Genomic DNA, 24226 nt, shown 5'->3' with positions numbered 1-24226 from the left:
TGGATACCTAATTCAATTTATATCAGAAAAAACGCCGCCAGTTCAACATTGGCCCCAAAGGGTATTTTCTCCCTCCAACAAAGAGAAACGTGAGGGACAGGCTAAACTGGTAAGGCTTATCGCAAAGGGGGTCATCGAAAAGACCAAACATGAACCTTTGGAATTTGTATCAAATATATTCACTAAAACTAAAAAAGATGGTGGATGTCGCATCATCATTGACTTAACAACACTAAATAAGTTTGTTAAGTATATACATTTCAAAATGGAAACATTTGTTACTGCCAAACAACTGATTTCCAAAGGATACTTTATGGCAAGCATTGATCTCAAAGATGCTTACTATTTAATACCCATACACAAGGATCATTGCAGATACCTAAAATTTATCTGGTTGGGGCAGCTGTGGCAGTACAAAGCATTGCCCAATGCCATAACTTCAGCCCCAAGATTATTCACAAAAATATTGAAAGTAGCCATGGCAATACTAAGGAAACAAAAACATATTGTCATGGCATATCTGGATGATATTCTGATAGTAGGAAAAACGAAGGAATTAGCTGTGGCAGCAGTATCAGCTACAAAACAGCTCCTTGAAACTCTGGGGTTTGTCCTACATCCAGATAAATCTAAGTTGAAGCCATCCACTATCATGGACTACTTGGGCTTCACAATTAACTCAGTCCATATGACTGTTACCTTGCCAAAGGGGAAAATGGTTGCATTAGCACAATCATGCAACAATTTAATGGTCAACAAACGACCAACTATTCGACAAGTAGCAAGAGTGATTGGGAAAATGGTAGCAGCATTTCCGGCTACACAATTCGGACCTTTGCACTATCAAAATTTACAAAGAGCAAAGGTACGGGCACTAAAACGACATTCAGGTCATTACGATCGAGTCATGAAATTACCCACTGAAGCAATATCAGAGCTACAGTGGTGGGCAGATAACGTTTGGCATAGTTTCAGCTCTATCATCATCACTAACCCTACTTTAGTTATTCAAATAGATGCCAGTGCTCAAGGCTGGGGAGCAACTAACTCCATATCCAGCACAGGTGGTAGATGGACTAACCCAGAGTCAGCATTACTACTTACACTGGGCATCAACTATCTAGAGATGTTGGGGGCCTTTTATGGTTTAAAAGCATATGTATCTAATATGCAGCACTTGCATGTTCGGTTACAAATTGACAATACTACGGTGGTGGCTTATATTAACCATATGGGTGGCATAAAATCATTATCATGCGACAAATTGGTCCACATAATTTGGCAATGGTGTGTCGAAAGACATATTTGGCTATCAGCTACTTATTTACCAGGTAAGCTAAACATAGTGGCAGACACCAGGTCATGCAAATTTAATGATAACATCGAATGGATGTTAAACCCTAAAGTATTTGCTAAAGTTATTAAGCAATATGGAACGCCAGATATCGATTTATTTGCATCAAGACTAAATCACCAGTTACTTATGTATGTCACTTGGGAACCAGACCCAGAGGCAGCAGCGGTAGATGCCTTCACGCTGGATTGGGGAAATTTCTTCTTCTATGCTTTCCCTCCCTTCTGCCTCATCAGTCGGGTACTTCGCAAAATACAGATGGACTCTGCTTCTGGAATTTTGATGGTGCCCGACTGGCCTACGCAGCCATGGTTCCCAGTTCTACATGACATGGTGGTTGAATCACCTATGGTCTTCCTCAGTGACCCAGGATTATTAACTAACTCAGTATCAGGCATAAGCCACCCATGCCATGAAAAAATTAAACGCCTGGGTTGCAAGTTTGAACAGACCTTACCTGGAACTGGGATTGTCCGAACGAACCATCACCACCATGTCGGCATCCCTGCGAACATCCACCAGGAGGCAGTATTTAGCCACCATAAGAAAATGGGAGAAGTACTGCCAGGAAACAGGGACAACATATGAAACTACCACAGCCACCAACGTACTGGAGTTCCTGGCCCATCTACACCATGATGAGGGGATCAGTTACAGTGCCATCAACACAGCACGAAGTGCCCTTTCTGCTTATCTAAAACCAGCAGGACAATAGGCAATGGGATCCCATCCACTGGTGGCAAGACTGATGAAGGGCATTTATAATACCATAGATACATAGATACATAGAAAATAGGTGCAGGAGTAGGCCATTCGGCCCTTCGAGCCTGCACCGCCATTCAATATGATCATGGTTGATCATCCAACTCAGTATCCCGTACCTGCCTTCTCTCCATACCCCCTGATCCCATTAGCCACAAGGGCCACATCTAACTCCCTCTTAAATATAGCCAATGAACTGGCCTTAACTACCCTCTGTGGCAGAGAGTTCCAGAGATTCACCACTCTCTGTGTGAAAAATTTTCTTCTCATCTCGGTCCTAAAGGATTTCCCCCTTATCCTTAAGCTGTGACCCCTTGTCCTGGACTTCCCCAACATCGGGAACAATCTTCCTGCATCTAGCCTGTCCAACCCCATAAGAATTTTGTACGTTTCTATAAGATCCCCTCTCAATCTCCTAAATTCTAGCGAGTATAAGCCAAGTCTATCCAGTCTTTCGTCATATGAAAGTCCTGACATCCCAGGAATCAGTCTGGTGAACCTTCTCTACACTCCCTCTATGGCTATAATGTCCTTCCTCAGATTTCGAGACCAAAACTGTACGCAATACTCCAGGTGTGGTCTCACCAAGACCCTGTACAACTGCAGTAGAACCTCCCTGCTCCTATACTCAAATCCTTTTGCTATGAAAGCTAACATACCATTCGCTTTCTTCACTGCCTGCTGCACCTGCATGCCTACTTTCAATGACTGGGGTACCATGACACCCAGGTCTCGCTGCATCTCCCCTTTTCCTAATCGGCCACCATTTAGATAATAGTCTGCTTTCCTGTTTTTGCCACCAAAGTGGATAACCTCACATTTATCCACATTATACTGCATCTGCCAAACATTTGCCCACTCACCCAGCCTATCCAAGTCACCTTGCAGTCTCCTAGCATCCTCCTCACAGCTAACACTGCCCCCCAGCTTAGTGTCATCCGCAAACTTGGAGATGTTGCCTTCAATTCCCTCATCCAGATCATTAATATAAATTGTAAATAGCTGGGGTCCCAGCACTGAGCCTTGCGGTACCCCACTAGTCACTGCCTGCCATTGTGAAAAGGACCCTACTCCTACTCTTTGCTTCCTGTTTGCCAGCCAGTTCTCTATCCACATCAATACTGAACCCCCAATACCATGTGCTTTAAGTTTGTATACTAATCTCTTATGTGGGACCTTGTCGAAAGCCTTCTGAAAGTCCAGATACAACACATCCACTGGTTCTCCCCTATCCACTCTACTAGTTACATCCTCGAAAAATTCTATAAGATTCGTCAGATATGATTTACCTTTCGTAAATCCATGCTGACTTTGTCCAATGATTTCACCACCTTCCAAATGTGCTGCTATCCCATCTTTAATAACTGACTCTAGCAGTTTCTCCACTACCAATGTTAGACTAACTGGTCTGTAATTCCCCGTTTTCTCTCTCCCTCCCTTCTTAAAAAGTGGGGTTACGTTTGCTACCCTCCAATCCTCAGGAACTACTCCAGAATCTAAAGAGTTTTGAAAAATTATCACTAATGCATCCACTATTTCTGGAGCTACTTCCTTAAGTACTCTGGGATGCAGCCTATCTGGCCCTTGTGATTTATCGGCCTTTAATCCATTCAATTTACCCAACACCACTTCCCGACTAACCTGGATTTCACTCAGGTCCCTAAACCCAGGTAAACCCACATTTGGGATATCAGTGTGGTACTGACATACCTCAGGGCATGGCCACCAGCCAGATCCCTCAGCCTGGAGCAATCTACATTAAAAACGCTTATGTTGATGGCACTCGTATCCGCTCAGAGGGTCCAGTCACTACACAAGTTACGATTGGACAACATGGTGGTCACCCCGGACCAGATCACGTTCATCATTCAGGGTCTGGTGCAACAAAGCAGGCCAGGAACAGCTAATCCACTGGTGGCATTCCGGACCTACCCACCAGAGCCACGGTTGTGTGTCATGACCCATCTACAACAATACATAGACACAACCCACGATATCAGAGGGAGTGTAAAAGCCTTATGGGTCAGCCACAAAAAACCTCATGGCCGGGTAACGAGCCAAACCATTTCACGATGGCTCAAACAGGTACTGAAGGCTGCCGGAATAGACACTAATACGTTTAAATCTCATTCCACTAGGGCAGCATCTACATCAGTGGCCGAGAGAATGGACGTACCGATTGACCATATCCTCAATACAGCAGGATGGTCGAGGGAAACGACATTCAGAACTTTTTATAATAAGCCGTTGATGAAGCCTGACTTATTTGCACACAGGATATTACAAGCTGCAAATGTTTAATTTAAGCCCGGGGGAGCAATTTAATTTTTGTTATTGTTAATAAATACCTTTTGTTTCTTGGAAACCGATTCATTGGTTGATTACGATAACACTTCCTCCCTCAAGAACTTCGGCAGTGAGTGAAATAAACTGTTACACGGTTTGAAATCACAGAGCTTTGAAATCTTCACGTAGTCACTCACGTGACTCCGAAGTAAAATAGTAAGATTAAACGAGAACTTACCAGTTTGAAGTTTGATCTGTATTTTATGAGGAGTTACGATGAGGGATTACGTGCCCTCCGCTCCCACCCTCATTATATGGATCAAACTAATAAACTGATGTATCCTTGTCTTTACTATGTTACTTCAAATAACTGTGTCTATCTGTGATTCCACACCGCTGCTTGGAAGTATGCCGCGCCTGCGCACTGAGCGGGTTCTTCACGTAATCCCTCATCGTAACTCCTCATAAAATACAGATCAAACTTCAAACTGGTAAGTTCTCATTTAATCTTAATATTATATTGTTTGTAGTTTGTCAACTAGAAGTTTGTGGTATGGTATGAGGAGAAAGTGGAATTGGATACAAACATAACATTAGCTTCAATGCTAATTTTAAAGCTAATCTTGAAGCGACTGCTAATATGCCACCTGTGATGGCTGCTCCATCAATGTCAGCATTCTTTCTTAAGATGGAGCTCTTTAGTGCAGCTTTAAGAACCTCACCGGTTTTCTGCTACCCTCCTCTTATTCTAAATGTGTGTGTGTGTTACACCATCTGCTTAGGTGAATTGTCAACGTTGCCCGAATCCGATTCATGGGTTATTGGTAAAGGAAAAGGACTGAGACTGTTAACGTTTCAGGTTTTTAGAACTTTCAGCAGAACTGGGACAGAGATAACAATTCTTTAATGTTGCAAAGAAGGCAGAGGAGAGATAGAAAGAACAAAAGGAAAACCTCTGATGCGTTGAGGCCGGGATTGCCCTGGGGATAGGCTGCAGTGTTTACTGAGCTAGCAAGAAGGTACATTAAGGGACAGAAGTTTAGGGGTAACATGAGGGGGAACTTCTTTACTCAGAGAGTGGTAGCTGTGTGGAATGAGCTTCAAGTGGAAGTGGTGGAGGCAGGTTCAATTTTATCATTTAAAAATAAATTGGACAGGTATATGGACGGGAAAGGAATGGAGGGTTATGGTCTGAGTGCAGGTAGATGGGACTAGGTGAGAATAAGTGTTCGGCACAGACTAGAAGGGCCGAGATGGCCTGTTTCCGTGCTGTAATTGTTATATGGTTATAAGTTCAAGGAGCTAAATTAGGCCATTCGGTCCATCAAGTCTACTTTGACATTCCATGGCTGAACTATCTTTTCCTTTCAACCCCACTCTCTTGCCTTCTGAGGAATAAAAATGGAACAGTTAGAGTGAGAATACTGAAAAAGGAACATGAAAAGGTGCAAGATGCAGGATTGTATGGCATGCCAAGCAGTGCAAATGGAAAGAGCAGAGTGCCCAGTCCTGATGCAGACATGGAAAGAAAGTCACCTGAAGTTATAGAATTCAATATTGAGGCCAGAAGGCTGCAATGTGCATGAACCAATTAGGTGCCATTTCTCACATTTACATCCAGTACTGAAGACAGACACAAAGTGCTGGAGTAAATCAGCGGGTCAGGTAACATCTCTGGAGAAAAAGGATGGATGATGTTTCGGGTTGAGACCCTTCTTCGTACTCTGGTCTGAAGAGCCCGACCCAAAACGTCACCCGTCCTTTTTCTCCAGAGATGCTGCTTGACCCGCTGACCTACTCAAACACTTTGTGTTTATCTTCGGTATAAACCAGCATCTGCAGTTCCTATCTACACAGTTCCTATTCCTATCCAGCATTGTTGGTTTTTGCATTTCAGACCTTTTCACCAAAACATAAAGTACTGGTGGAATTCAGTGGGTCAGGCAGCATCTGTGAGGGGAATGAAAGGTGATATTTTGGCTTAGGACTTCTTCAGACTGATTATGGTGGGGGAGGGATAAAACTGGCAGAAAGGAAGTACAGGACAAAGCCTGGTGAGTGATAGGCGGATATTGGTGAGTTGGCGGTTTGATAGGCAGATGGTTGGACAAAGGGCAGAGATGAAAAGACAAAAGGTGTGATATAAGGATCAACTATAGATCCAGACTGTTGGATACTATTCCTTTTAATAGGTAGCCCCATTTTTATTTTAGCTTTGCACAGTGGTACAATACATTTTTCCAGTCGACCCAATTAGTTTAAAGGAAGATGAATGTATGCCAATATTCCAGGTAATAGCTCCAATCCCAAAGGAACTAATGTTCCTGCCCCTGGTCTTCTGGATGTCAATTCTGATTTTCATTGTGTTCACGGCTCAGTCGGATTTGATCACAATATGTCCCCCGCCTCTTGCCGCACAGGCTGCTTGCACTCTGAGCCCCTGCCTCACATCCAGATTAATGAGAGGGCTAAATGCCAAACCATCAGGTTTTCCAAACAAACATATGCTGGTTCATCAGAGTTCTGCTGTATTTTAATGCAATACATTACCATCACTGCAATTGCAGCTGATTTACCTTCACTTTATTTATTCCCTACCCATTCAATAATGTAATTAACAGAGATGCCAGCTAATAGCCCTGTCCCACGGTACGAGTTCATTCCAAGAGCTCTCCTGAGTTTAAAAAAAATCAAACTCGTGGTAAGCACGGATAATGAACGTAGCGGGTACGTCGAAGCTCGGGGACGTCTCTTAGCGGCTCGTAACGCTAACGGCAGGTACTCGGGAAGATTCGCTAACAGCAAGTAATCACGGGAAGACTCGTGAAGATTTTTCAACATGTTGAAAAATATCCACGAGAGCCCCGAGTACAGACGAATGGCCATTACCGTAAATCTCCGAGTTCGAATCAGGGCAAACTCGGGAGAACTCTTGGAATAAACTCGTACCGTGGGACAGGGGTTTCACCCGATCAGACCCGGACTTCTAAACACCTAGAAGTGCAGCAGGGCGTGGGAACACTACTATTTTAATGCAAACTCAAGACAGAAAGCAAACCCAATGCGAGCATTTATTTCAAGAGGGCTTGTATACAAAAACAGGGATGCAATGTTGAGGCTCTATAAGGCACTGGAAAGGCCACATTTGGAATATTGTGAGCAATTACTTGCCACAGAAGGCCGTCAGTGGATATTTTTAAGGCAGAGATAGATATTCTTGATTAGAACAGGTGTTAGAGGTTATAGGGAGAAGGCAGGAGAATGGGGTTAGGAGAGATAGATCAGCCATGATTGAATGGCGGAGTAGACTGAGGAAGGGTCTCGACCTGAAGTGTCGCCTGTCCATGTCCTCTATAGATACTGTCTGACCCACTGAGTTACTCCAGCACTTTGTATCCTTTTGATGTCTTAATAGCTGTAGCTGTTCGACATACGGTAAATTCTGGAACTACAGTATGCTGATGAAAGAGGGTGGATGAACATCAATGCTTTTTCCTAGATAGCATTGAGCTAACTGAGCATTATTGGAGTTATGCATAAGTGGAGAAAAGTGGAAAGCATTGAATTCAGCTCACCCCCTCCATGACACGCTGGTCAACCTGAGGAGTACCTTCAGCAACAAACTGGTTCCACCAAGATGTAGGACAGAATGCCACAGGAGATCCTTCTTCCCTGTGGCTAACAAATTTTACAACTTACCCTTCCCCCCATCTCCCCCATCTCCCCCCTCTCCATCTCCCCATCTCCCTCAAGCCTTTCCATTAGTTACTTTAATTTCAAGGGTCGAGACCCTTCTTCAGGCTGATGTGAGGGTGGGGGAGGGAGGGAAGAAGAAAGGAAGAGGTGGAGACAGCAGCCTGAGAAGGGGAGGAGAAAGCAGGGACTACCTGAAATTAGAGAAGTCAATGTTCATACCGCTGGGGTGTAAACTGCCCAAGAGAAATATGAGGTGCTGCTCCTCCAATTTATGGTGGGCCTCACTCTGGCCATGGAGGAGGCCCAGGAAAGAAAGGCCGTAATTGGAATGGGAGGGGAAGTGCTGAGCCACGGGGAGATCAGGCTGGTTATTGCTAACCGAGTGGAAGTGTTGGGCGAAGCGATCGTCAAGCCTACGCTTGGTCTCACCGATGTAGAGCAGCTGACACCTAGAGCAGCGGATGCAATAGATGAGGTTGGAGGAGGTGCAGGTGAACCTCTGCCGCACCTGGAAAGACTGCTTGGGTCCTTGAATGGAGTCAAGGGGGGAGGTAAAATGACAATTGTAGCATTTCCTGTGGTTGCAAGGGAAAGTGCCAGGAGAAGGGGTTGTTTGAGTGGGAAGGGACAAATTGACCAGGGAGTTATGGAGGGAGCAGTCTCTGCAGAAAGCAGATGGGGAGGAGATGGGAAGATGTGGCCAGTAGCAGGATCCCGTTGGAAGTGGCAAAAATGTCAGAGGATTATTTGTTGTAAGTGACGGCTGGTAGGGTGGAAGGTGAGGACAAGGGGGACTCTGCCCTTGTTACGAGTGGGTAAATGGGGAGTGAGAGCAGAGTTACGGGGTATAGAAGAGACCCCGGTGAGAGCCTCATCTATAGTAGAAGAGGGGAACCCGCGTTCCCTGAAGAATGAGGACATGAAGTCAGTGAGTTGTGTGTGGGTGCAGGAAGTAGCACCAATGCAGTCGTCGATGTAGCGGAGGTAGAGTTTGGGGATAGGGCCCTGTTACGTCTCAAACAAAGATTGTTCGACGTACCCGACAAAGAGGCAGGCATAGTTTGTGCCCATGCGCGTGCCTTGTATTTGGCTCTAATGTGCTCTATTTACTATGGCATTTACATGGCAAGTCTAATTCAGTTTCCCTACTTTTACACATTCGATGGAATGTGCTATGCCAGCAAAAAGTATATAGCATTTTAAGTGAATTTAAATCTAGATGTAATACAAAGAATGTTTTGAAAAATTTGGGAAACGTAAATCAGTAAGTCTAAATTCAATATTTATTTTGCAATTAATAAATGCTGAAAATTGTTTCAAAGAATGAATTGTACTTTAAAAATATATAGTTTATTAAAACAAAGTATGAGGAAAGTTTGTAAAACTTCAACATATACACTTTACAAAAGTGAATTAAACAAGTGATAGAACATTTCCTAAAATTCTAATCTTGGAACACGCATAATTTGTTTTAACATTTCTTTTTGCAATTATCATACTTTCAAATAAATTCAATATTTTTCACCATGTCAGCCATTGGAATGAGCATAAAAGCAACAAACGATCTTCTCATTCTTCCAACTTTCCTTTACTATTCCTCCAAGACATTTAGACATGTACATGGATACGAAAGGTTTAGAGGTATGTGGGTCAAACGCAGGCAGGTGGGACGAGCAGAGATGGGGCATCTTGGGTCAGCATGGACTCGGTGGGCTGAATGATTTGTTTCTGTGGTGTATCTCTGAATTGAATGGAATTCAGCAAGACACCATTTCAGTTCTACTGGTTCTACAAAGTTTGTCTAAGTGAAACATTGAAACCTTTTTTTAAATCAGCAGTTGAAATCACTTCAATGCTCAGCGATTTTTTTTGACTTCTTAAATTTGCACTGAAGAAAAACTCTTGGAACACACAGATCTTCCTTCTTATTAACAGTCACTCGGGAAACATAGTCGTTCATTAACACCTCGTAACCGGAAGATGCCAAGAGTTGTGCCACATAGTCTGGTAAAAATGTACAAAATTATAAAAATGAATACAGACAGAAATAAGTTCCATGAAATAAATACTTTTTGTTGTAATTGTAATTGTAATTTATTTATTTAGGGGACAGTGCATATTAATAAACATTTACATGTAATACGCAAGATTGTAGCCAGTAGCTAATTTCCATCTTTAGTCCCTCTGGTAAACAAGGTAAACACATCACAACACAATCATTCAATAAGAAAAAAGACAAAACAAAAGACAAAAACAAAACAAAACAAACAATAAAGTAAAAAAGTAGCAATTAAAGAGTACCATAGGATAATTTTAAGGTAGATTATGATTGCAATTTTGATTTTGCAGTAACCATGTTTTTAGATGTTTGGTAAATGAGGTAAGGGTTGGCAGATCCCGTATGACGCATGGTATCGCGTTCCAGGTCTGCGGCGCTCGATATGAAAATACTGACTGCCCAAAGACACTTTTCCTAAACGGGACTATACAATCAACCCTGGAGGCTGCTCTTGTCGACCTATTTGTGTTTTTCTTTATGAAGTCCTTTAACGGAGGTGGGGCTAGTCCACGGAAGATTTTGTAAACCAAAATCGAGTCTGAATATTTTATTACGTTTTCCCAGCTCAGCAGATCAAATTTCTTCAGGATGCTACAGTGATGGTACATTCTGGGCTTTTTGTCAAGAGTTTTTAGGGCTTGTTTATAAGCAATTTCAACAGGCTTTAGTGTGGACTTACATGCCAGTGACCAAGTTGTTATACAGTAGGTCATGTATGGCACAATCATTGCATTAAAGTATAGTTTGGCTGAATCAATAGTTAAATTATTTCTAATATATCTAAAGTTGGACAAATTAAATTTTATTAAATTTACTGTTCTTTTCACCTGTTGTTTGAAGCAGAGCTGTGAATCGATCACGATTCCTAAATATTTAAACTCATGTACAATTTTAAGTTTTGTTCCATGTACAAACACATCAGGATCTCCATCATAGAAACATAGAAACATAGAAATTAGGTGCAGGAGTAGGCCATTTGGCCCTTCGAGCCTGCACCGCCATTCAATATGATCATGGCTGATCATCCAACTCAGTATCCCATACCTGCCTTCTCTCCATACCCTCTGATCCCCTTAGCCACAAGGGCCACATCTAACTCCCTCTTAAATATAGCCAATGAACTGGCCTCGACTACCCTCTGTGGCAGGGAGTTCCAGAGAATCACCACTCTCTGTGTGAAAAAAGTTCTTCTCATCTCGGTTTTAAAGGATTTCCCCCTTATCCTTAAGCTGTGACCCCTTGTCCTGGACTTCCCCAACATCGGGAGCAATCTTCCTGCATCTAGCCTGTCCAACCCCTTAAGAATTTTGTAAGTTTCTATAAGATCCCCTCTCAATCTCCTAAATTCTAGAGAGTATAAACCAAGTCTATCCAGTCTTTCTTCATAAGACAGTCCTGACATCCCAGGAATCAGTCTGGTGAACCTTCTCTGCACTCCCTCTATGGCAATAATGTCCTTCCTCAGATTTGGAGACCAAAACTGTACGCAATACTCCAGGTGTGGTCTCACCAAGACCCTGTACAACTGCAGTAGAACCTCCCTGCTCCTATACTCAAATCCTTTTGCTATGAAAGCTAACATACCATTCGCTTTCTTCACTGCCTGCTGCACCTGCATGCCCACTTTCAATGACTGGTGTACCATGACACCCAGGTCTCGCTGCATCTCCCCTTTTCCTAGTCGGCCACCATTTAGATAATAGTCTGCTTTCCTGTTTTTGCCACCAAAATGGATAACCTCACATTTATCCACATTATACTGCATCTGCCAAACATTTGCCCACTCACCCAGCCTATCCAAGTCACCTTGCAGTCTCCTAGCATCCTCCTCACAGCTAACACTGCCCCCCAGCTTCGTGTCATCCGCAAACTTGGAGATATTGCCTTCAATTCCCTCATCCAGATCATTAATATATATTGTAAATAGCTGGGGTCCCAGCACTGAGCCTTGCGGTACCCCACTAGTCACTGCCTGCCATTGTGAAAAGGACCCGTTTACTCCTACTCTTTGCTTCCTGTTTGCCAGCCAGTTCTCTATCCACATCAATACTGAACCCCCAATGCCGTGTGCTTTAAGTTTGTAAACTAATCTCTTATGTGGGACCTTGTCGAAAGCCTTGGCACAGTGGTATCAGTACTTGCCTTTTTGGAAAAAACATACAGACAGTCTTTGACACATTAAGATGTAGATCAGAAAACTGCAACCAGTTTGACACATTAATCATAGCAGTTGATAGGTCTTGTGCAGCTTGATGTTTGTTTTTGGCATGTTAAACACATTCTATTCCTTTGTTGTGTTTACTGCATCTCCCAGGTGATATTTAATGTGAAGGGGTAGTCATTCATGAGCTAAGCAGGGCAGTAGGTGGGAAACCACAGGAAAGTTCAATGTCCACATATAAAATGATATTTTGAGATATCATGGTTATGAACGTCTCTCAACACCACTGCATGCAGACTATATACCACTGTGCCAATACAACAGGTAGGATATGATACATAAAGAATTGGTTTTGGAGGCTAGGTTAATTGGCTATTGTAAATTATACCTAGTGTACATGAATAACAAGGAAATTAGAGGGTGTGAGGGCAAAGTGAGTGGAGGAATGGGATTTGTGAGCAAGATAACTCAAAGGGAACATAGGCGATCACAGGGAGAATGTGCAAACTCATGCAGACAACACCAGCAGTCAGGATTGAATCCCAGTCACTGGAATTGAGGTAGCATAGAATTGTGAGGAAGCTCATGCTGTGGGAATAAATTGGAATGGATAGAAGAGTGGCTAGCTTCCGGAAGTGGCGGCGCTGCCTTGCAGCTGTGGCTCGCCTGCAGTCCGTTTGTCTTTTCTGTTTTTTGTTTTCTCTTGTCCCGTTTTTAGTTTATTTCGGTTTATTTAGTTGTGTATGTGTGTGGGGGGGGGGGGGTGGGTGTAACATGTTTTATGACTCTTCCTTCGGGGGGGATGCGACCTTTCCTGCCGTATCCCCCGTCTCCGTGTCCGTCTGCGCTGAGGCCTGTCGCGGTGCTGGTGGCCTCCAACTGCGACCGACCTCGAGGCTGCGGAGGCAGAGCCAGGACTTACCAACGCGAGGCTGGCCGACTTCGGGGCTGTGGTTGCGGGGCGACCCAACTTCCGACCCGACTTTGGAGCCTCGGAGGGCTCGAGTTCTGTTTTCCGGAGCTCCCGCAACTACAGCTGCGTCCGCTGGACTGGAGGACGGCAGCTTCGGCTGCTTCGACCGCCCCGGGCCGCGGAGTTTGAACCGGCCCGTTTGCGGAGCACGGATTCAGCCGCGGGACTGACTTACCATCACCCGGTGGGGTCACAACATCGGAGGCTTGGATTGCCTCAGCGCAGAGGGAGAGGAAGGAGGGAAGAGACAATGACTTTGGGACTTTAAACTGTGTTGAGTGTTTGTTATTTATTCTATGTTATGACTGCAGGCTAAACCATTTCGTTGCACTGAAAAGTGCAATGACAATAAATTGAATCAAATCAAATCAAAATCAAATAGTTAATAAGAAACGGAATAACCTAAATGGTCTTTTCTGGCTGGCACAATATAATGAATGTTGTACCATGGGGATCAGGGCTGGGGCTTTGACTTTTGACAATTTATATAAATAATATGAAGGCACCGAAGGATTGGTTGCTAATCTACTAATGAAGCAAAAATAAAGATAGAGCCCCAGTGCCCCGGCCAAAGATGGCAAATTTGACGTCGATTGGTTGCGGAATATGTTGGATATGTAGGATCCAGCCAGGCCGAGGCTCAGAGTCCTGGTTGCAGGGGGCAAATCCGACCCGCCGAATGGCATGGAAGTCCGATGAGGTCAAGTTTGGCCGCCTCGCCCGGCCTAGGCGCCACATTTCTGGGGGCCACTTCTGGGGAGGGGCGGGGGATTTTGTCGGGATTAAAGGGAGGAACCGGACCACCGGTTGCCGGTGGACCTGTATGAATTTTGTATGCAAATATATAATAGTTGATAAGATTCTTAAAAGAAAAATCCTAAATAGAAACATAGAAAATAGGTGCAGGAGTAGGCAATTCGGCCCTTCGAGCCTGCACCACCATTCAATAGGATCATGGCTGATTATCCAAAATCAGTACCCCATTCCAGCTTTTCCCCCATATCCCTTGATTCCCTTAGCCCTAAGAGCTAAATCTAACTCTCTCCTAAAATGTAAATAATAAACTCTTACCATCGGAAAAAAAGAAGGACCTGGTTCCATCTTGTCGAACATAAAAGTTTGGGCCAAGCTTATGGCCAGATTTGAATCTGAGCATGGCGTGGTCATACAGTCCATAATCTCTAAATAAGATGCATCCACCTGGTTTTAGTATCTGCTCGACAAACATAACAATCAAACTCACAGTTGGTATCTTTTTTTTTATCATAACGCACTCCCAAATAAAAAGTGTGACTACTTGAGTAATTCACCTGTATTAAAACACTGAGGAGCATTCTAATTGATTTTTAAAACTCTGTTCAGTGTTACAGCAGAATAGAACATAGAACAGTACATCACATCAACAGCCTTTTGGTCGATCAACTCTGTAACGAACTTGATGCTGAGTTGATCTTCGTCTGCCTGCATGTGATCCCCATCCCTCCATTCCCAGAATTCTATATGCATATTGAGAAGCTTCTTACATTCCACTATCGTATCTACTTCTGCCACCAGCTGGTTCTAGTCACCCACCATTCCCTGCGTAAAAGAACCTCTCCTGCACATCTCCTTTAAACTTTCTCCCCCTTGAAGCTATGCCCTTTAGTATTTCCACCATAGGAAAGAGTTTCCGATTGTTCTTTTATTTCATTTTTAAAATATTTTTATTACAAGCAGTGTACAAAAGTATAAACCGCGGCATATGACATAATACATTTATTGTACAGCTTCAATTTTAATTTTAGCAAAGATGAAATAGAAAAATAGCAAGAAAGAAATAGAAAAAGAGAGAAAGAGCAAGAAAAAAAGAGAATGAAAGAGAAAGTGAATGTGTAAGAATAGAACCCCTAAACTACCAAATGAGTGTAGTCAAAGAGTGAGTAAAACTTTTATATTCGACATAGAGGGGCTTTCATATGAAGAAAGACTGGATAGACTCAGCTTGTACTCGCTAGAATTTAGAAGATTGAGGGGGGGATCTTATAGAAACTTACAAAATTCTTAAGGGGTTGGACAGGCTAGGTGCAGGAACATTGTTCCCGATGTTGGGGAAGTCCAGAACAAGGGGTCACAGTTTAAGGATAAGAGGGAAGTCTTTTAGGACAGAGATGAGAAAAACATTTTTCACACAGAGAGTGGTGGATCTGTGGAATTCTCTGCCACAGAAGGTAGTTGAGGCCAGTTCATTGGGCATATTTAAGAGGGAGTTAGATGTGGCCCTTGTGGCTAAAGGGATCAGGGGGTATGGTGAGAAGGCAGGTACAGGAAACTGAGTTGGATGATCAGCCATGATCATATTGAATGGCGGTGCAGGCTCGAAGGGCCGAATGGCCTACTCCTGCACCTATTTAAAAATAAATAAATAAATAGGAAAACCGTAAAGAAATAAAAAGACAAAAACGGAAAAAACAAAAAGTGTTGATATACCTGCTTCATTTCTCTCCCCACCCATCACCCAGTTCGTAAATCGGTTTAATTCCGAAGCATCCGATTGTCTATCCTGATGTAATCTATGCCTCATGTAATTTTATACACTTCTTTCAGGTCTCCCCTCAAACTCCGATGCACCATAGAAAACATTCTAAGTTTGGATTGGATTGTCAAATAAAAGAGAGCTTGTTAAATACTTACTTTATAAATATTTTCTAGGGCCAGCTGCATCTTCTCAGGATGAATGGAGGAGAGCACAAAAATCAGCATAACAACATCCACTGAGTCAGCAGGCACATTCTCCAGTAAATTATCTTTTGTCAGATCACACTGAAAGGCTTTGCATCGTTCAGTGTTATATAAGCGATTTTCCTTTAAAAAAAAAAAAAATTGCAATAAATGAAAAATGTTCTGTGAAAAATGTTCACAACAATAGTCCCCTGTAACACAAAATGTAATCATATCAGCGTTAACGTGGTGCTGATAATAAATACTTCATTCGGTGCCAAAAATATCTCAGAATTTGAGTAAATTGCTTGTCTTAACAAAGCAGATACATATTCAGTTGATAGCTAGTTTCTAACATCCATAGACAATAGTTGCAGGTGTAGACCATTCGGCCCTTTGAGCCAGCACCACCATTCAATGTGATCATGGCTGATCAACCCCAATCAGTACCCTGTTCCTGCCTTCTCCCCATATCACTCTGCTATCTTTAAGAGCTCTATCTAGCTCTCTCTTGAAAGTATCCAGAGAACCAGCCTCCACCGCCCTCTTGAGGCAGAGAATTCCACAAACTCACAACTCTGTGTGAGAAAGATCGTTATGTGAAGAATCCAAGTGTACATATAGAGACCATGGTGTTTTTCATTACAATATTGTCAACATTCAAAAGTACTTCAGTTGCCTGTAAAGTAATTTGATCTAAAAAGATACAACGTTCTGAAGTAACTCAGTGGGTTAGGCAGCATTCCTGGAGAAGATGGATGTGAGGTTTTAGATCGGGAACCTTCTTCAGAAACACTTCGACACGTTTTTCATTCTTAAATGGTATAACAACGTAGATTATTTTGTTTGCCCTTCTTGTTTCACAGTGATTGCATTTACTTCTGCACTAACATAGCTGCAATTTATCATCTGTACAAATTATGTTTCTTTACTGTAGTTTAGAGATACAGTGCGGAACCAGGCCCATCAGCTCACTGAGCTCGCACCAACCAGTGCTCCCCGTACGCTAGCACTATCCTACACACTAGGGTTAATTTACAATCTTTACCAAATCCAATTAACCTACAAACCTGTACCGGAGCAAACCTGCTCCGGCCTAGGGGTGGGGGGGGGGAGTTAGGTTCATGGGAGGTGGTCTTGGAGGGGAGGATGCTCCTCAAACTGCGGAGCATACTGGACAATACAGCTCACCCCTCCATGACACACTGGTCAACCTGAGGAGTACCTTCAGCAACAGACTGGTTTGATCAATTTTCATCCTGGGATAAACAGAGTTCTATCGTATCGTATCATCTTTGATGTGTGGGGGTACCCGGGGAAAACATACAAACTCCGTACAGGCAGTACCCGTAGTCAGGATCGAAACCAGGTCTCTGGCACTGTTAGGCAGCAACTCTATTGCTGCGCCATCATGCCACCCCCACTGCACCACTGTGCCACCTTATTGCGCAGGATACCTCCACCATACTACGTTTAATATATGTTTCACCTTGAAGATTTTCAGCAGCAAAAATATAAATAACAAAAGTGTCAATACACGTCAGAAATATTTATATTAACATTAAAATGCTTTTAATTGTACCTTCACAAATTCTACAGCTCGTGGAGAGAAGTCGCAAGCATAAATGAAAACATTCAGATCACACTCTAACAGAGGGAATAAAGAGTTTCCAACTCCACAGCCTGCTTCCAAGACAATCAGTTGCCGATGCTCAAGCTGCAAGAAAGAATTTACAACAACATTACCATAATACAAGGGTAACAGTGTGCTTCACATAATAAAGAATGGACATCAAACCAAAGACAGAAGAGATAACTAGGCACATGGTTTAAAAAAAGAGATTAAGAAAATGAGTGGAATGGTGATGAGCTTCAGTAACAGACTGAAAACTAGAAAGGTGTAAAGGCATGTCATTAATAGATCAGCAGCAAGGGGAGATAAATTGAAGCTCCAATCAAAAGAGTTGCCATTACCTTTGAGGCAGAGGAAAGTAATATTGGTGGTGGAGAGAGAACAGAACACAAAGCTTATATTTTAAAAAACACGTTGAGTACCATCTGATTTGACCTGAATGAACAATTGGAACTTACAAGTGAGGGTATGGCATTCATGACAATATGGATTCAGTTTTCAGTAGGCAAAATCCATGTTCATTTATTAATTATTTGGTAAGCACTTGCGTAAATCATCATGATCAATTTAACAGTGCTAGAGAGATAAAGCTCCTGATGTCAATAGACAGAGAAAAGGACCTGCAGCCTGTGCTAACTTTGTTGGAAACGGTATGTAAACAAGGGTAGGCAGAACCATGATGAAACAGGCAATGAAAAAGGAGCAAGCATGGGATTTCATATTATGCTGGTCATAACAAGGGGCTGGGAAAATTGATGCAGGCAGCAGGATATACCATTGCTAGAGATGTTTTTGGCTGTAATAGGACCATTAGAAATGGTAGAATGGGATCAAATCCTTAATCAGTACATCACTGGCAAGGCCAACAGTTTTGTCCATCCCCAATTAACCTCTAATTGAACCGCTTGCTGAGCCATTTCAGATTGCATTTAAAAGTGAACCAAATTGTTGAAACACAGCTAGATATATATCTCACTGCTCTGGATTAATTTATTGAACATTACTTACGTCTCTACTTGATTTCAGCTCTTCAAACTCCCTGGTTGTCCAATGTCTATCTTTGAAGAAGTTGATGCTGTTCCTCTTGTAAAACAAATCCCAGTTTCGCTGTGCCTCTCTTTCAAGTTTTTTTTGTTTGTAATCTGACACAAAGCTCTGGTCTTTCATGAGCTTTTCTGCTTCTGCCGGGGTAAGGATCCTTCCCCTATTCCCTGTTACATGTAACGGGATTTCTGATTTGGAAGATGTTGCTGTTATTGTGTTGTTCCCTTGAGAGCAACTGTCCATTCCTTCTGCTGCATGCATTTGACTAGTACTTGAACCATTTGCCTCCACATCATAATTCATCGTTTTTTTCAAAATTCCAGTCAAGCTTCAAGAGGAAAAACAAACTTTAGATCCTAGTGTATTTGAATTCCAGATTGTTCAACACTGAATAAAAATATAATAAAAACTATTGTTGCAGATTTTTTCACATATTTACAGAATATCTCCCATGAGTAACAAGTTATCAGTTCAACCATCTCAAGAATTACAATCATGGAAAACTGTAAAAACATTCAAGAGTAGTTTCTTCCCAACAACAATCAGGCTCTTGAACACACAACACAAAACCTGCGACTGTCTTTGGCTGCAATAGGACTTTAAACTTTTTTTCCTCGTACATTTGTCTGTTTATTATACATTATCTTATGTGTATTGTGTTATAGGCCTGTAATGCTGCTGCAAGTAAGAATTTCAGTTTAGTTTATTGTCACGTTTACAGAGGTACAGTGAAAAGCTTTTGTTGCGTGCTTTCCAGTCAGCATAAAGGCAATACACGGTTATAATCGAGCCATTTACAGCATATAGACACATGATAGGGGAATAACGTCTAGTGCAAGGTAAAGCAAGGATAGCCTGAGGTCACCAAAGAGATAGATAGTAGTTCAGCACTGCTCTCTGGTTGTGGTAGGATAAATCAGTTTCCTGATAACAGCTGGTATGAAACTATCCCTGAATCTGGAGGTGTGCGTTTTCACACTTCTGTACTTTTTGCCTGAGAGGGGAGAAGAGGGAGTGGTAGGAGAGGGGAAAAGAGGGGGTACGACTTGTCTTTGATGGTGTTGCTGGCCTTGCCGAGGCAGGGTGAGGTATAAATGAAGTCAATATAAGGGAGGGTGGTTAGTGTGATGATCTGGGCTGCATCCTCAATTTGCTGCAATTTCTTGTAGTTTGGATGGAGCTGTTCCCAAACCAAGCTGTGATGCATCCTGATGAAATGCTTTCTATGGTGCATCAGTCGAAGTGAAAGAGTTGTAGGGGACATTCCAAACTTCCTCAGCCTTCTAAGGAAGTAGAGGTGCGCTTTCTTGGTCGTTGCATCAATATGGGTAGTCCAGAATTTGTTGGTGTTATAGCCTCTTAGGAATTTGATGTTTTCAACCACGTATACTTCGGCACCGTCAATACAGACTGGGGATTGTGTATGTGTACCGCTTCCCTTCCTGAAGTTGATCACTATCTTCTGTGTCTTGCTGACATTCATTGTTCTATTGTTGGTACACGTGATACTCGAATCTGACTCTTGACTCTCCGTAAACATTACTTTCTAGTGCTTCCTTTGCAAAGATACCCAGATCTATTTCCACACCAATAGCTTGTATTTTCACTACCAAAAAGGCTGACCTCAGATTCTTCCATCTGCCTTCAACTTAATCAGTCATAGCCCAAAGCCTCTCAGCAACCTCACAACTCACACTGTCACCAAGTTGCTGGAATTCTTTAAAGAAGTTAGCAGGACAGACAAAGGAGAGTCAGAGATGTTGTTTACTTAGGTTTTCAGAACGCCTTTGATAAGGTGCCACACGTTAGGCCGCTTAGGAAGATGAGAGCCCATTGTATCAAAGGGTAGATACTAGCATGGACAGCAGGTTGGCCGGATGGCAAAAGAGAAAGCGTGGCAATAAAGGGGGCTTTTTCTGGTTGGCTGCCAGTGACAAGTGGAGATCCGCAAGGGTCGGTGCTGGGGCCGCTATTCTTCACGTTTTATAATAATGATTTGGACGAGGGGATTGAAGGCTTTGTGGCAAAGTTTGCAGACGATACGAAAATAGGTAGTCGGGCAGGTGGTGTAAAGAAAGCAGGCACTCCGTAGAAGGACTTGGACAGGGAAAGTGGGCAGAGAAGTGACAGATGGAATATAGTGCAGCAAAGTGTGGAGTCATGCATTTTAGTAGTAAGAAAAAATGCGTAGACTATTTTCTAAATGGGGTGAGAATCCAGAAATGGGAGGTGCAACGGGACTTGAGTGTGCTGGTGCAGCATTCCCGAAAAGTTAATCTGCAAGTTGAATCAGTAGTAAAGAAAGCAAATTCAATAATTTATTTCAAGATGGCTTGTATACAAAATCAGGGATGATGTTGAGGCTCTATGATGTGTTGGTAAGGCCGCATTTGGAATATTGTGAGCAATTTTGGGCACCATATCTGAGGAAGGATGTGCTGACTCTGGAGAAGGTTCAGAGGAGGTTACAAGAATAATCCCAGGAATGAGTAGGTTAACCTATGATGAGCGTTTGTCGGCAATGGGCCTGTACTCACTGGAGTTTAGAAGATTGAGGGGGGACCTCATTGAAACATACAGAATAGTGAAAGAGGGATTTCTTTAGTCAGAGTGTGGTGAATCTGTGGAATTCATTGCCACAGAAGGCTGTGGAGGCCAAGTCAGTGGATATTTTTAAGGCAGAAATAGATTCTTGATTAGTACGGGTGTGTCAGAGGTTATGGGGAGATGGCCGGAGAATGGGGCTAGGAGGCAGAGATAGATCAGCCATGATTGAATGGCAGAGTAGACTTGATGGGCCGAATGGTCTTATTCTACTCCTATTCCTTATGACCTGATAGGTTTTGTCACATCTGCATACCAGGATGAACCATGGAACTGCTGACCATTTTTAGTTTTTTTTACTTTGAATATATTTTCACATCCACATCATCGATATATTCTAGAGAGTTAGAGCTCTTAGCGCTAACAGAATCAAGGGATATGGGGTGAAAGCAGTAACGGGGTATGGATTTTGGATGATCAGCCATGATCACATTGAATGGCGATGCTGGCTCAAAGAGCTGAATGGCCTATTCCTGCACCTATTTTCTACGTTTCTATTTATCAACGGTACGACACAAAGTGCTGGAATAACTCAGCGGGTTATGCAGCATCTTTGGAGTACATGTACAGGTCACATAAGGAGAGCTCTTGATAGCGAAAGCCTAGTGACTGGGTGAAGAGGGAAAAGGTGTAAAAGGATTGTGAAGCCACAGGAAAGAAAAGGGATTTTCTGGGGAAAAGGAATTAGTGGCATGTCATGTTGAGACCACTCTTCAGACCGTCAGGGGAGAGGAAAACTAGAGGTATGAACAAAGCAAAGTCGGCATTGATAGCCAAAGAGTCCACCAGGGTCCATTGTTGGCTGAGGAAGCGGAGAAAACAAACAGAAAAGAATGTTAAACTACCATTGTGGGGGTGGGGGGGGGGAGAGCGACAGAGAGAGAATAGGTGATGTTTCGGGTTGAGACCCTTCATCAGATCAGTTTGGCCAAAGATAAAACATTGTTGCAGAAACTCAGCGGGTCAGTCATCACCTGCAGAGGGAATGGGCAGACAATGTTTCAGGTCAAGACCCTTCTTCAGACCGATTGGAATAATTGTTTTATCAAGTTGGATGCCGTTACAGAAATTCAAGAAATACGGAGAAATAAACTCTCAGGCAAGTAAATGGATAAAGAACATACCGGCTGTCCCTGTTAAAGTAGGCCCAGACCACCCACTACTAGACGGAGAATATAATATCCTCAGTCAGTGGTGGATGTAGTCTTTAAGATAAGCATTCGCCAATAACGGAAAAGATACCGAAGCACCCGGTAGGGATCAATAACAAAAGGCCGGACCCGGACCCGGACCCGGACCCGTCCTTGACCACAGGTGGGTGAAGAACCACTTCACATCCTCTCCCCACTTGACGGCGCAGCCGCACGGCAGAACCGGGACGTGCGCATGCGTGCTCTCCACCCGTCTGCAGAGAGGGTGGTCTGTGCGCATGCGTGAGTTCCCTGCCCGCCGAGAGACTGGAACGAGCGCATGCGCGCACTCCCAGCACTCTGCTGCCAAGCGAGGGGAGGTGAACCGGAGCGCGCGCATGCGCTCTATCTCTCTCGGCTGAACCGGAGCACGCGCATGCGCTCTCTCTCTCTCTCCCTGCAGAACCGGAGCGCGCGCATGCGCTGGCTGGCTGGCTGGGAGAGCGCGCATGCGCTGGCTGGCTGGGAGAGCGCGCATGCGCGGGCTGGACATGTTTACACTCCAGGTTTAACGGCCGCCGCCGCGAGCCCGGCGTTTGTTTTTATTTTTTAATCCGGCTCCGAGGTGTGTGTTTCCCCCCCCTCTCTCCCGCCAGTGGTTGATGGTTGAGGAGTACGGCGATGAACGGCACCGCGCAGCCGGCGCTGGGCAAGGAGGAGCATGTGCTGAAACTGGGCGAGAGCTTCGAAAAACGGCCCAAGAGCTCGTTCCACACCATCCGCTGTGAGTGGCCACAGAGCCGGCAGTCCGTCCGTCCGCCCGTCCTCCAACACATTCCATGGGGATGGGATCCGGATCGGGCAGTCAGTCAGTCAGCAGGCTAGGCCTCACGGCTCACAGTGATGTTCATCAGTGACAGGAGCAGAATAAGGCCATTCGGCCCATAGAAACATAGAAAATAGGTGCAGGAGTAGACCATTCGGCCCTTCGAGCCTGATTCAATATGATCATGGCTGATCATCCAGCTCAGTATCCTGTACCTGCCTTCTCTCCATACCCCCTGATCCCTTTAGCCACAAGGGCCACATCTAACTCCCTCTTAAATATAGCCAATGAACTGGCCTCAACTACCTTCTGTGGCAGAGAATTCCACAGATTCACCACTCTCTGTGTGAAAAATGTTTTCCTCATCTCGGTCCTAAAAGATTTCCCCCTTATCCTTAAACTGACCCCTTGTTCTGGACTTCCCCAACATCGGGAATAATCTTCCTGCATCTAGCCTGTCCAACCTCCTAAGAATTTTGTAAGTTTCTCCAGCATATACTCCACCATTCAATCATGGCTTCCCCTCCTAACCCCTTGCTCCCCTTAACCCCTGACACGCATATTAATCAAGTATCTATCTATCCATGCCTTAAAAATATCCATTGACTTGACCTTCTGTGGCAATGAATTCCACAGATTCACCACAATCTAACTAAAGAAATTCCTCCCCATTTCCTTCCTAAAGGAACATTCTTTTATTCTGAGGCTATGATCGCTGGTCCTAAACTCTCCCACTAGTGGAAACATCCTTTCCATATCCACTCTATCTAGGCCTTTCAGGCGATGTGGGTCGGGAGAATTTCCTGTTAGTGTTAAAGTGAGCAGATGGCTGGGAGGCCACGGTGAGGCTCCCGGTTGCTCTGAGACCCCGGGTGGCAAACACTGATCAGCCTATCGTGTTGCCACGGTGAAGTCTCCTCGTTCTCCCCGCACTGACTGACCATCAATCTCATTGGAGACCCTGCCACTATCTTTAATCAGACTTTACTGGGCTTTATCTT

At 43.7% G+C, this 24226-nt stretch overlaps 2 protein-coding genes across 4 annotated transcripts in view; one reads left to right on the top strand and one right to left on the bottom strand.

The window, feature by feature from the left end:
- Positions 1–9426: 9426 nt before the first annotated feature.
- On the bottom strand, positions 9427–22532 carry mettl6 (methyltransferase like 6). 3 transcript variants are annotated; one of them, XM_033016845.1, is made up of 6 exons: positions 22394–22532; positions 18630–18993; positions 17571–17705; positions 15962–16132; positions 14363–14504; positions 9427–10102 (listed from the first exon to the last, which is right to left on the bottom strand). In XM_033016845.1, the coding sequence occupies exons 2-6, from the start codon at positions 18966–18968 to the stop codon at positions 9948–9950; spliced, it is 942 nt and encodes a 313-aa protein (XP_032872736.1). In that variant the 5' UTR covers positions 18969–18993; positions 22394–22532; the 3' UTR covers positions 9427–9947. The 3 variants fall into 3 exon arrangements, with proteins under 3 accessions (XP_032872736.1, XP_032872740.1, XP_032872743.1); XM_033016849.1 differs by lacking the exon at positions 17571–17705; XM_033016852.1 differs by lacking the exon at positions 14363–14504 and having other exon boundaries at positions 9925–10102.
- Positions 22533–22909: 377 nt separating this feature from the next.
- The window catches only part of eaf1 (ELL associated factor 1), a 31747-nt gene continuing 30430 nt past the window's right edge, over positions 22910–24226 (top strand). Inside the window, exon 1 of the mRNA XM_033016858.1 lies at positions 22910–23183. Within this exon, the coding sequence (XP_032872749.1) occupies positions 23081–23183 (103 nt within the window). The 5' untranslated portion in view covers positions 22910–23080. The remainder of the gene's footprint in view (positions 23184–24226) is intronic.

Source organism: Amblyraja radiata, chromosome 2, assembly GCF_010909765.2.
Source record: "Amblyraja radiata isolate CabotCenter1 chromosome 2, sAmbRad1.1.pri, whole genome shotgun sequence".
Classification (NCBI taxonomy): domain Eukaryota; kingdom Metazoa; phylum Chordata; class Chondrichthyes; order Rajiformes; family Rajidae; genus Amblyraja; species Amblyraja radiata.
The sequence above is the reverse complement of the archived record's forward strand: the minus strand, read 5'-3'. Positions and strand labels throughout refer to the sequence as shown.

Excerpts from the sequence above, each read along its gene's own strand:
- mettl6 (XM_033016845.1), bottom strand. The coding sequence starts at position 18,968 with ATGAATTATGATGTGGAGGCAAATGGTTCAAGTACTAGTCAAATGCAT. Across the intron at positions 16,133-17,570 it reads GAGCTGTAGAATTTGTGAAG|GAAAATCGCTTATATAACAC; the intron begins GTACAATTAAAA and ends TTTTTTTTAAAG. Across the intron at positions 10,103-14,362 it reads GTCCTTCTTTTTTTCCGATG|ACTATGTGGCACAACTCTTG; the intron begins GTAAGAGTTTAT and ends CATTTTTACCAG.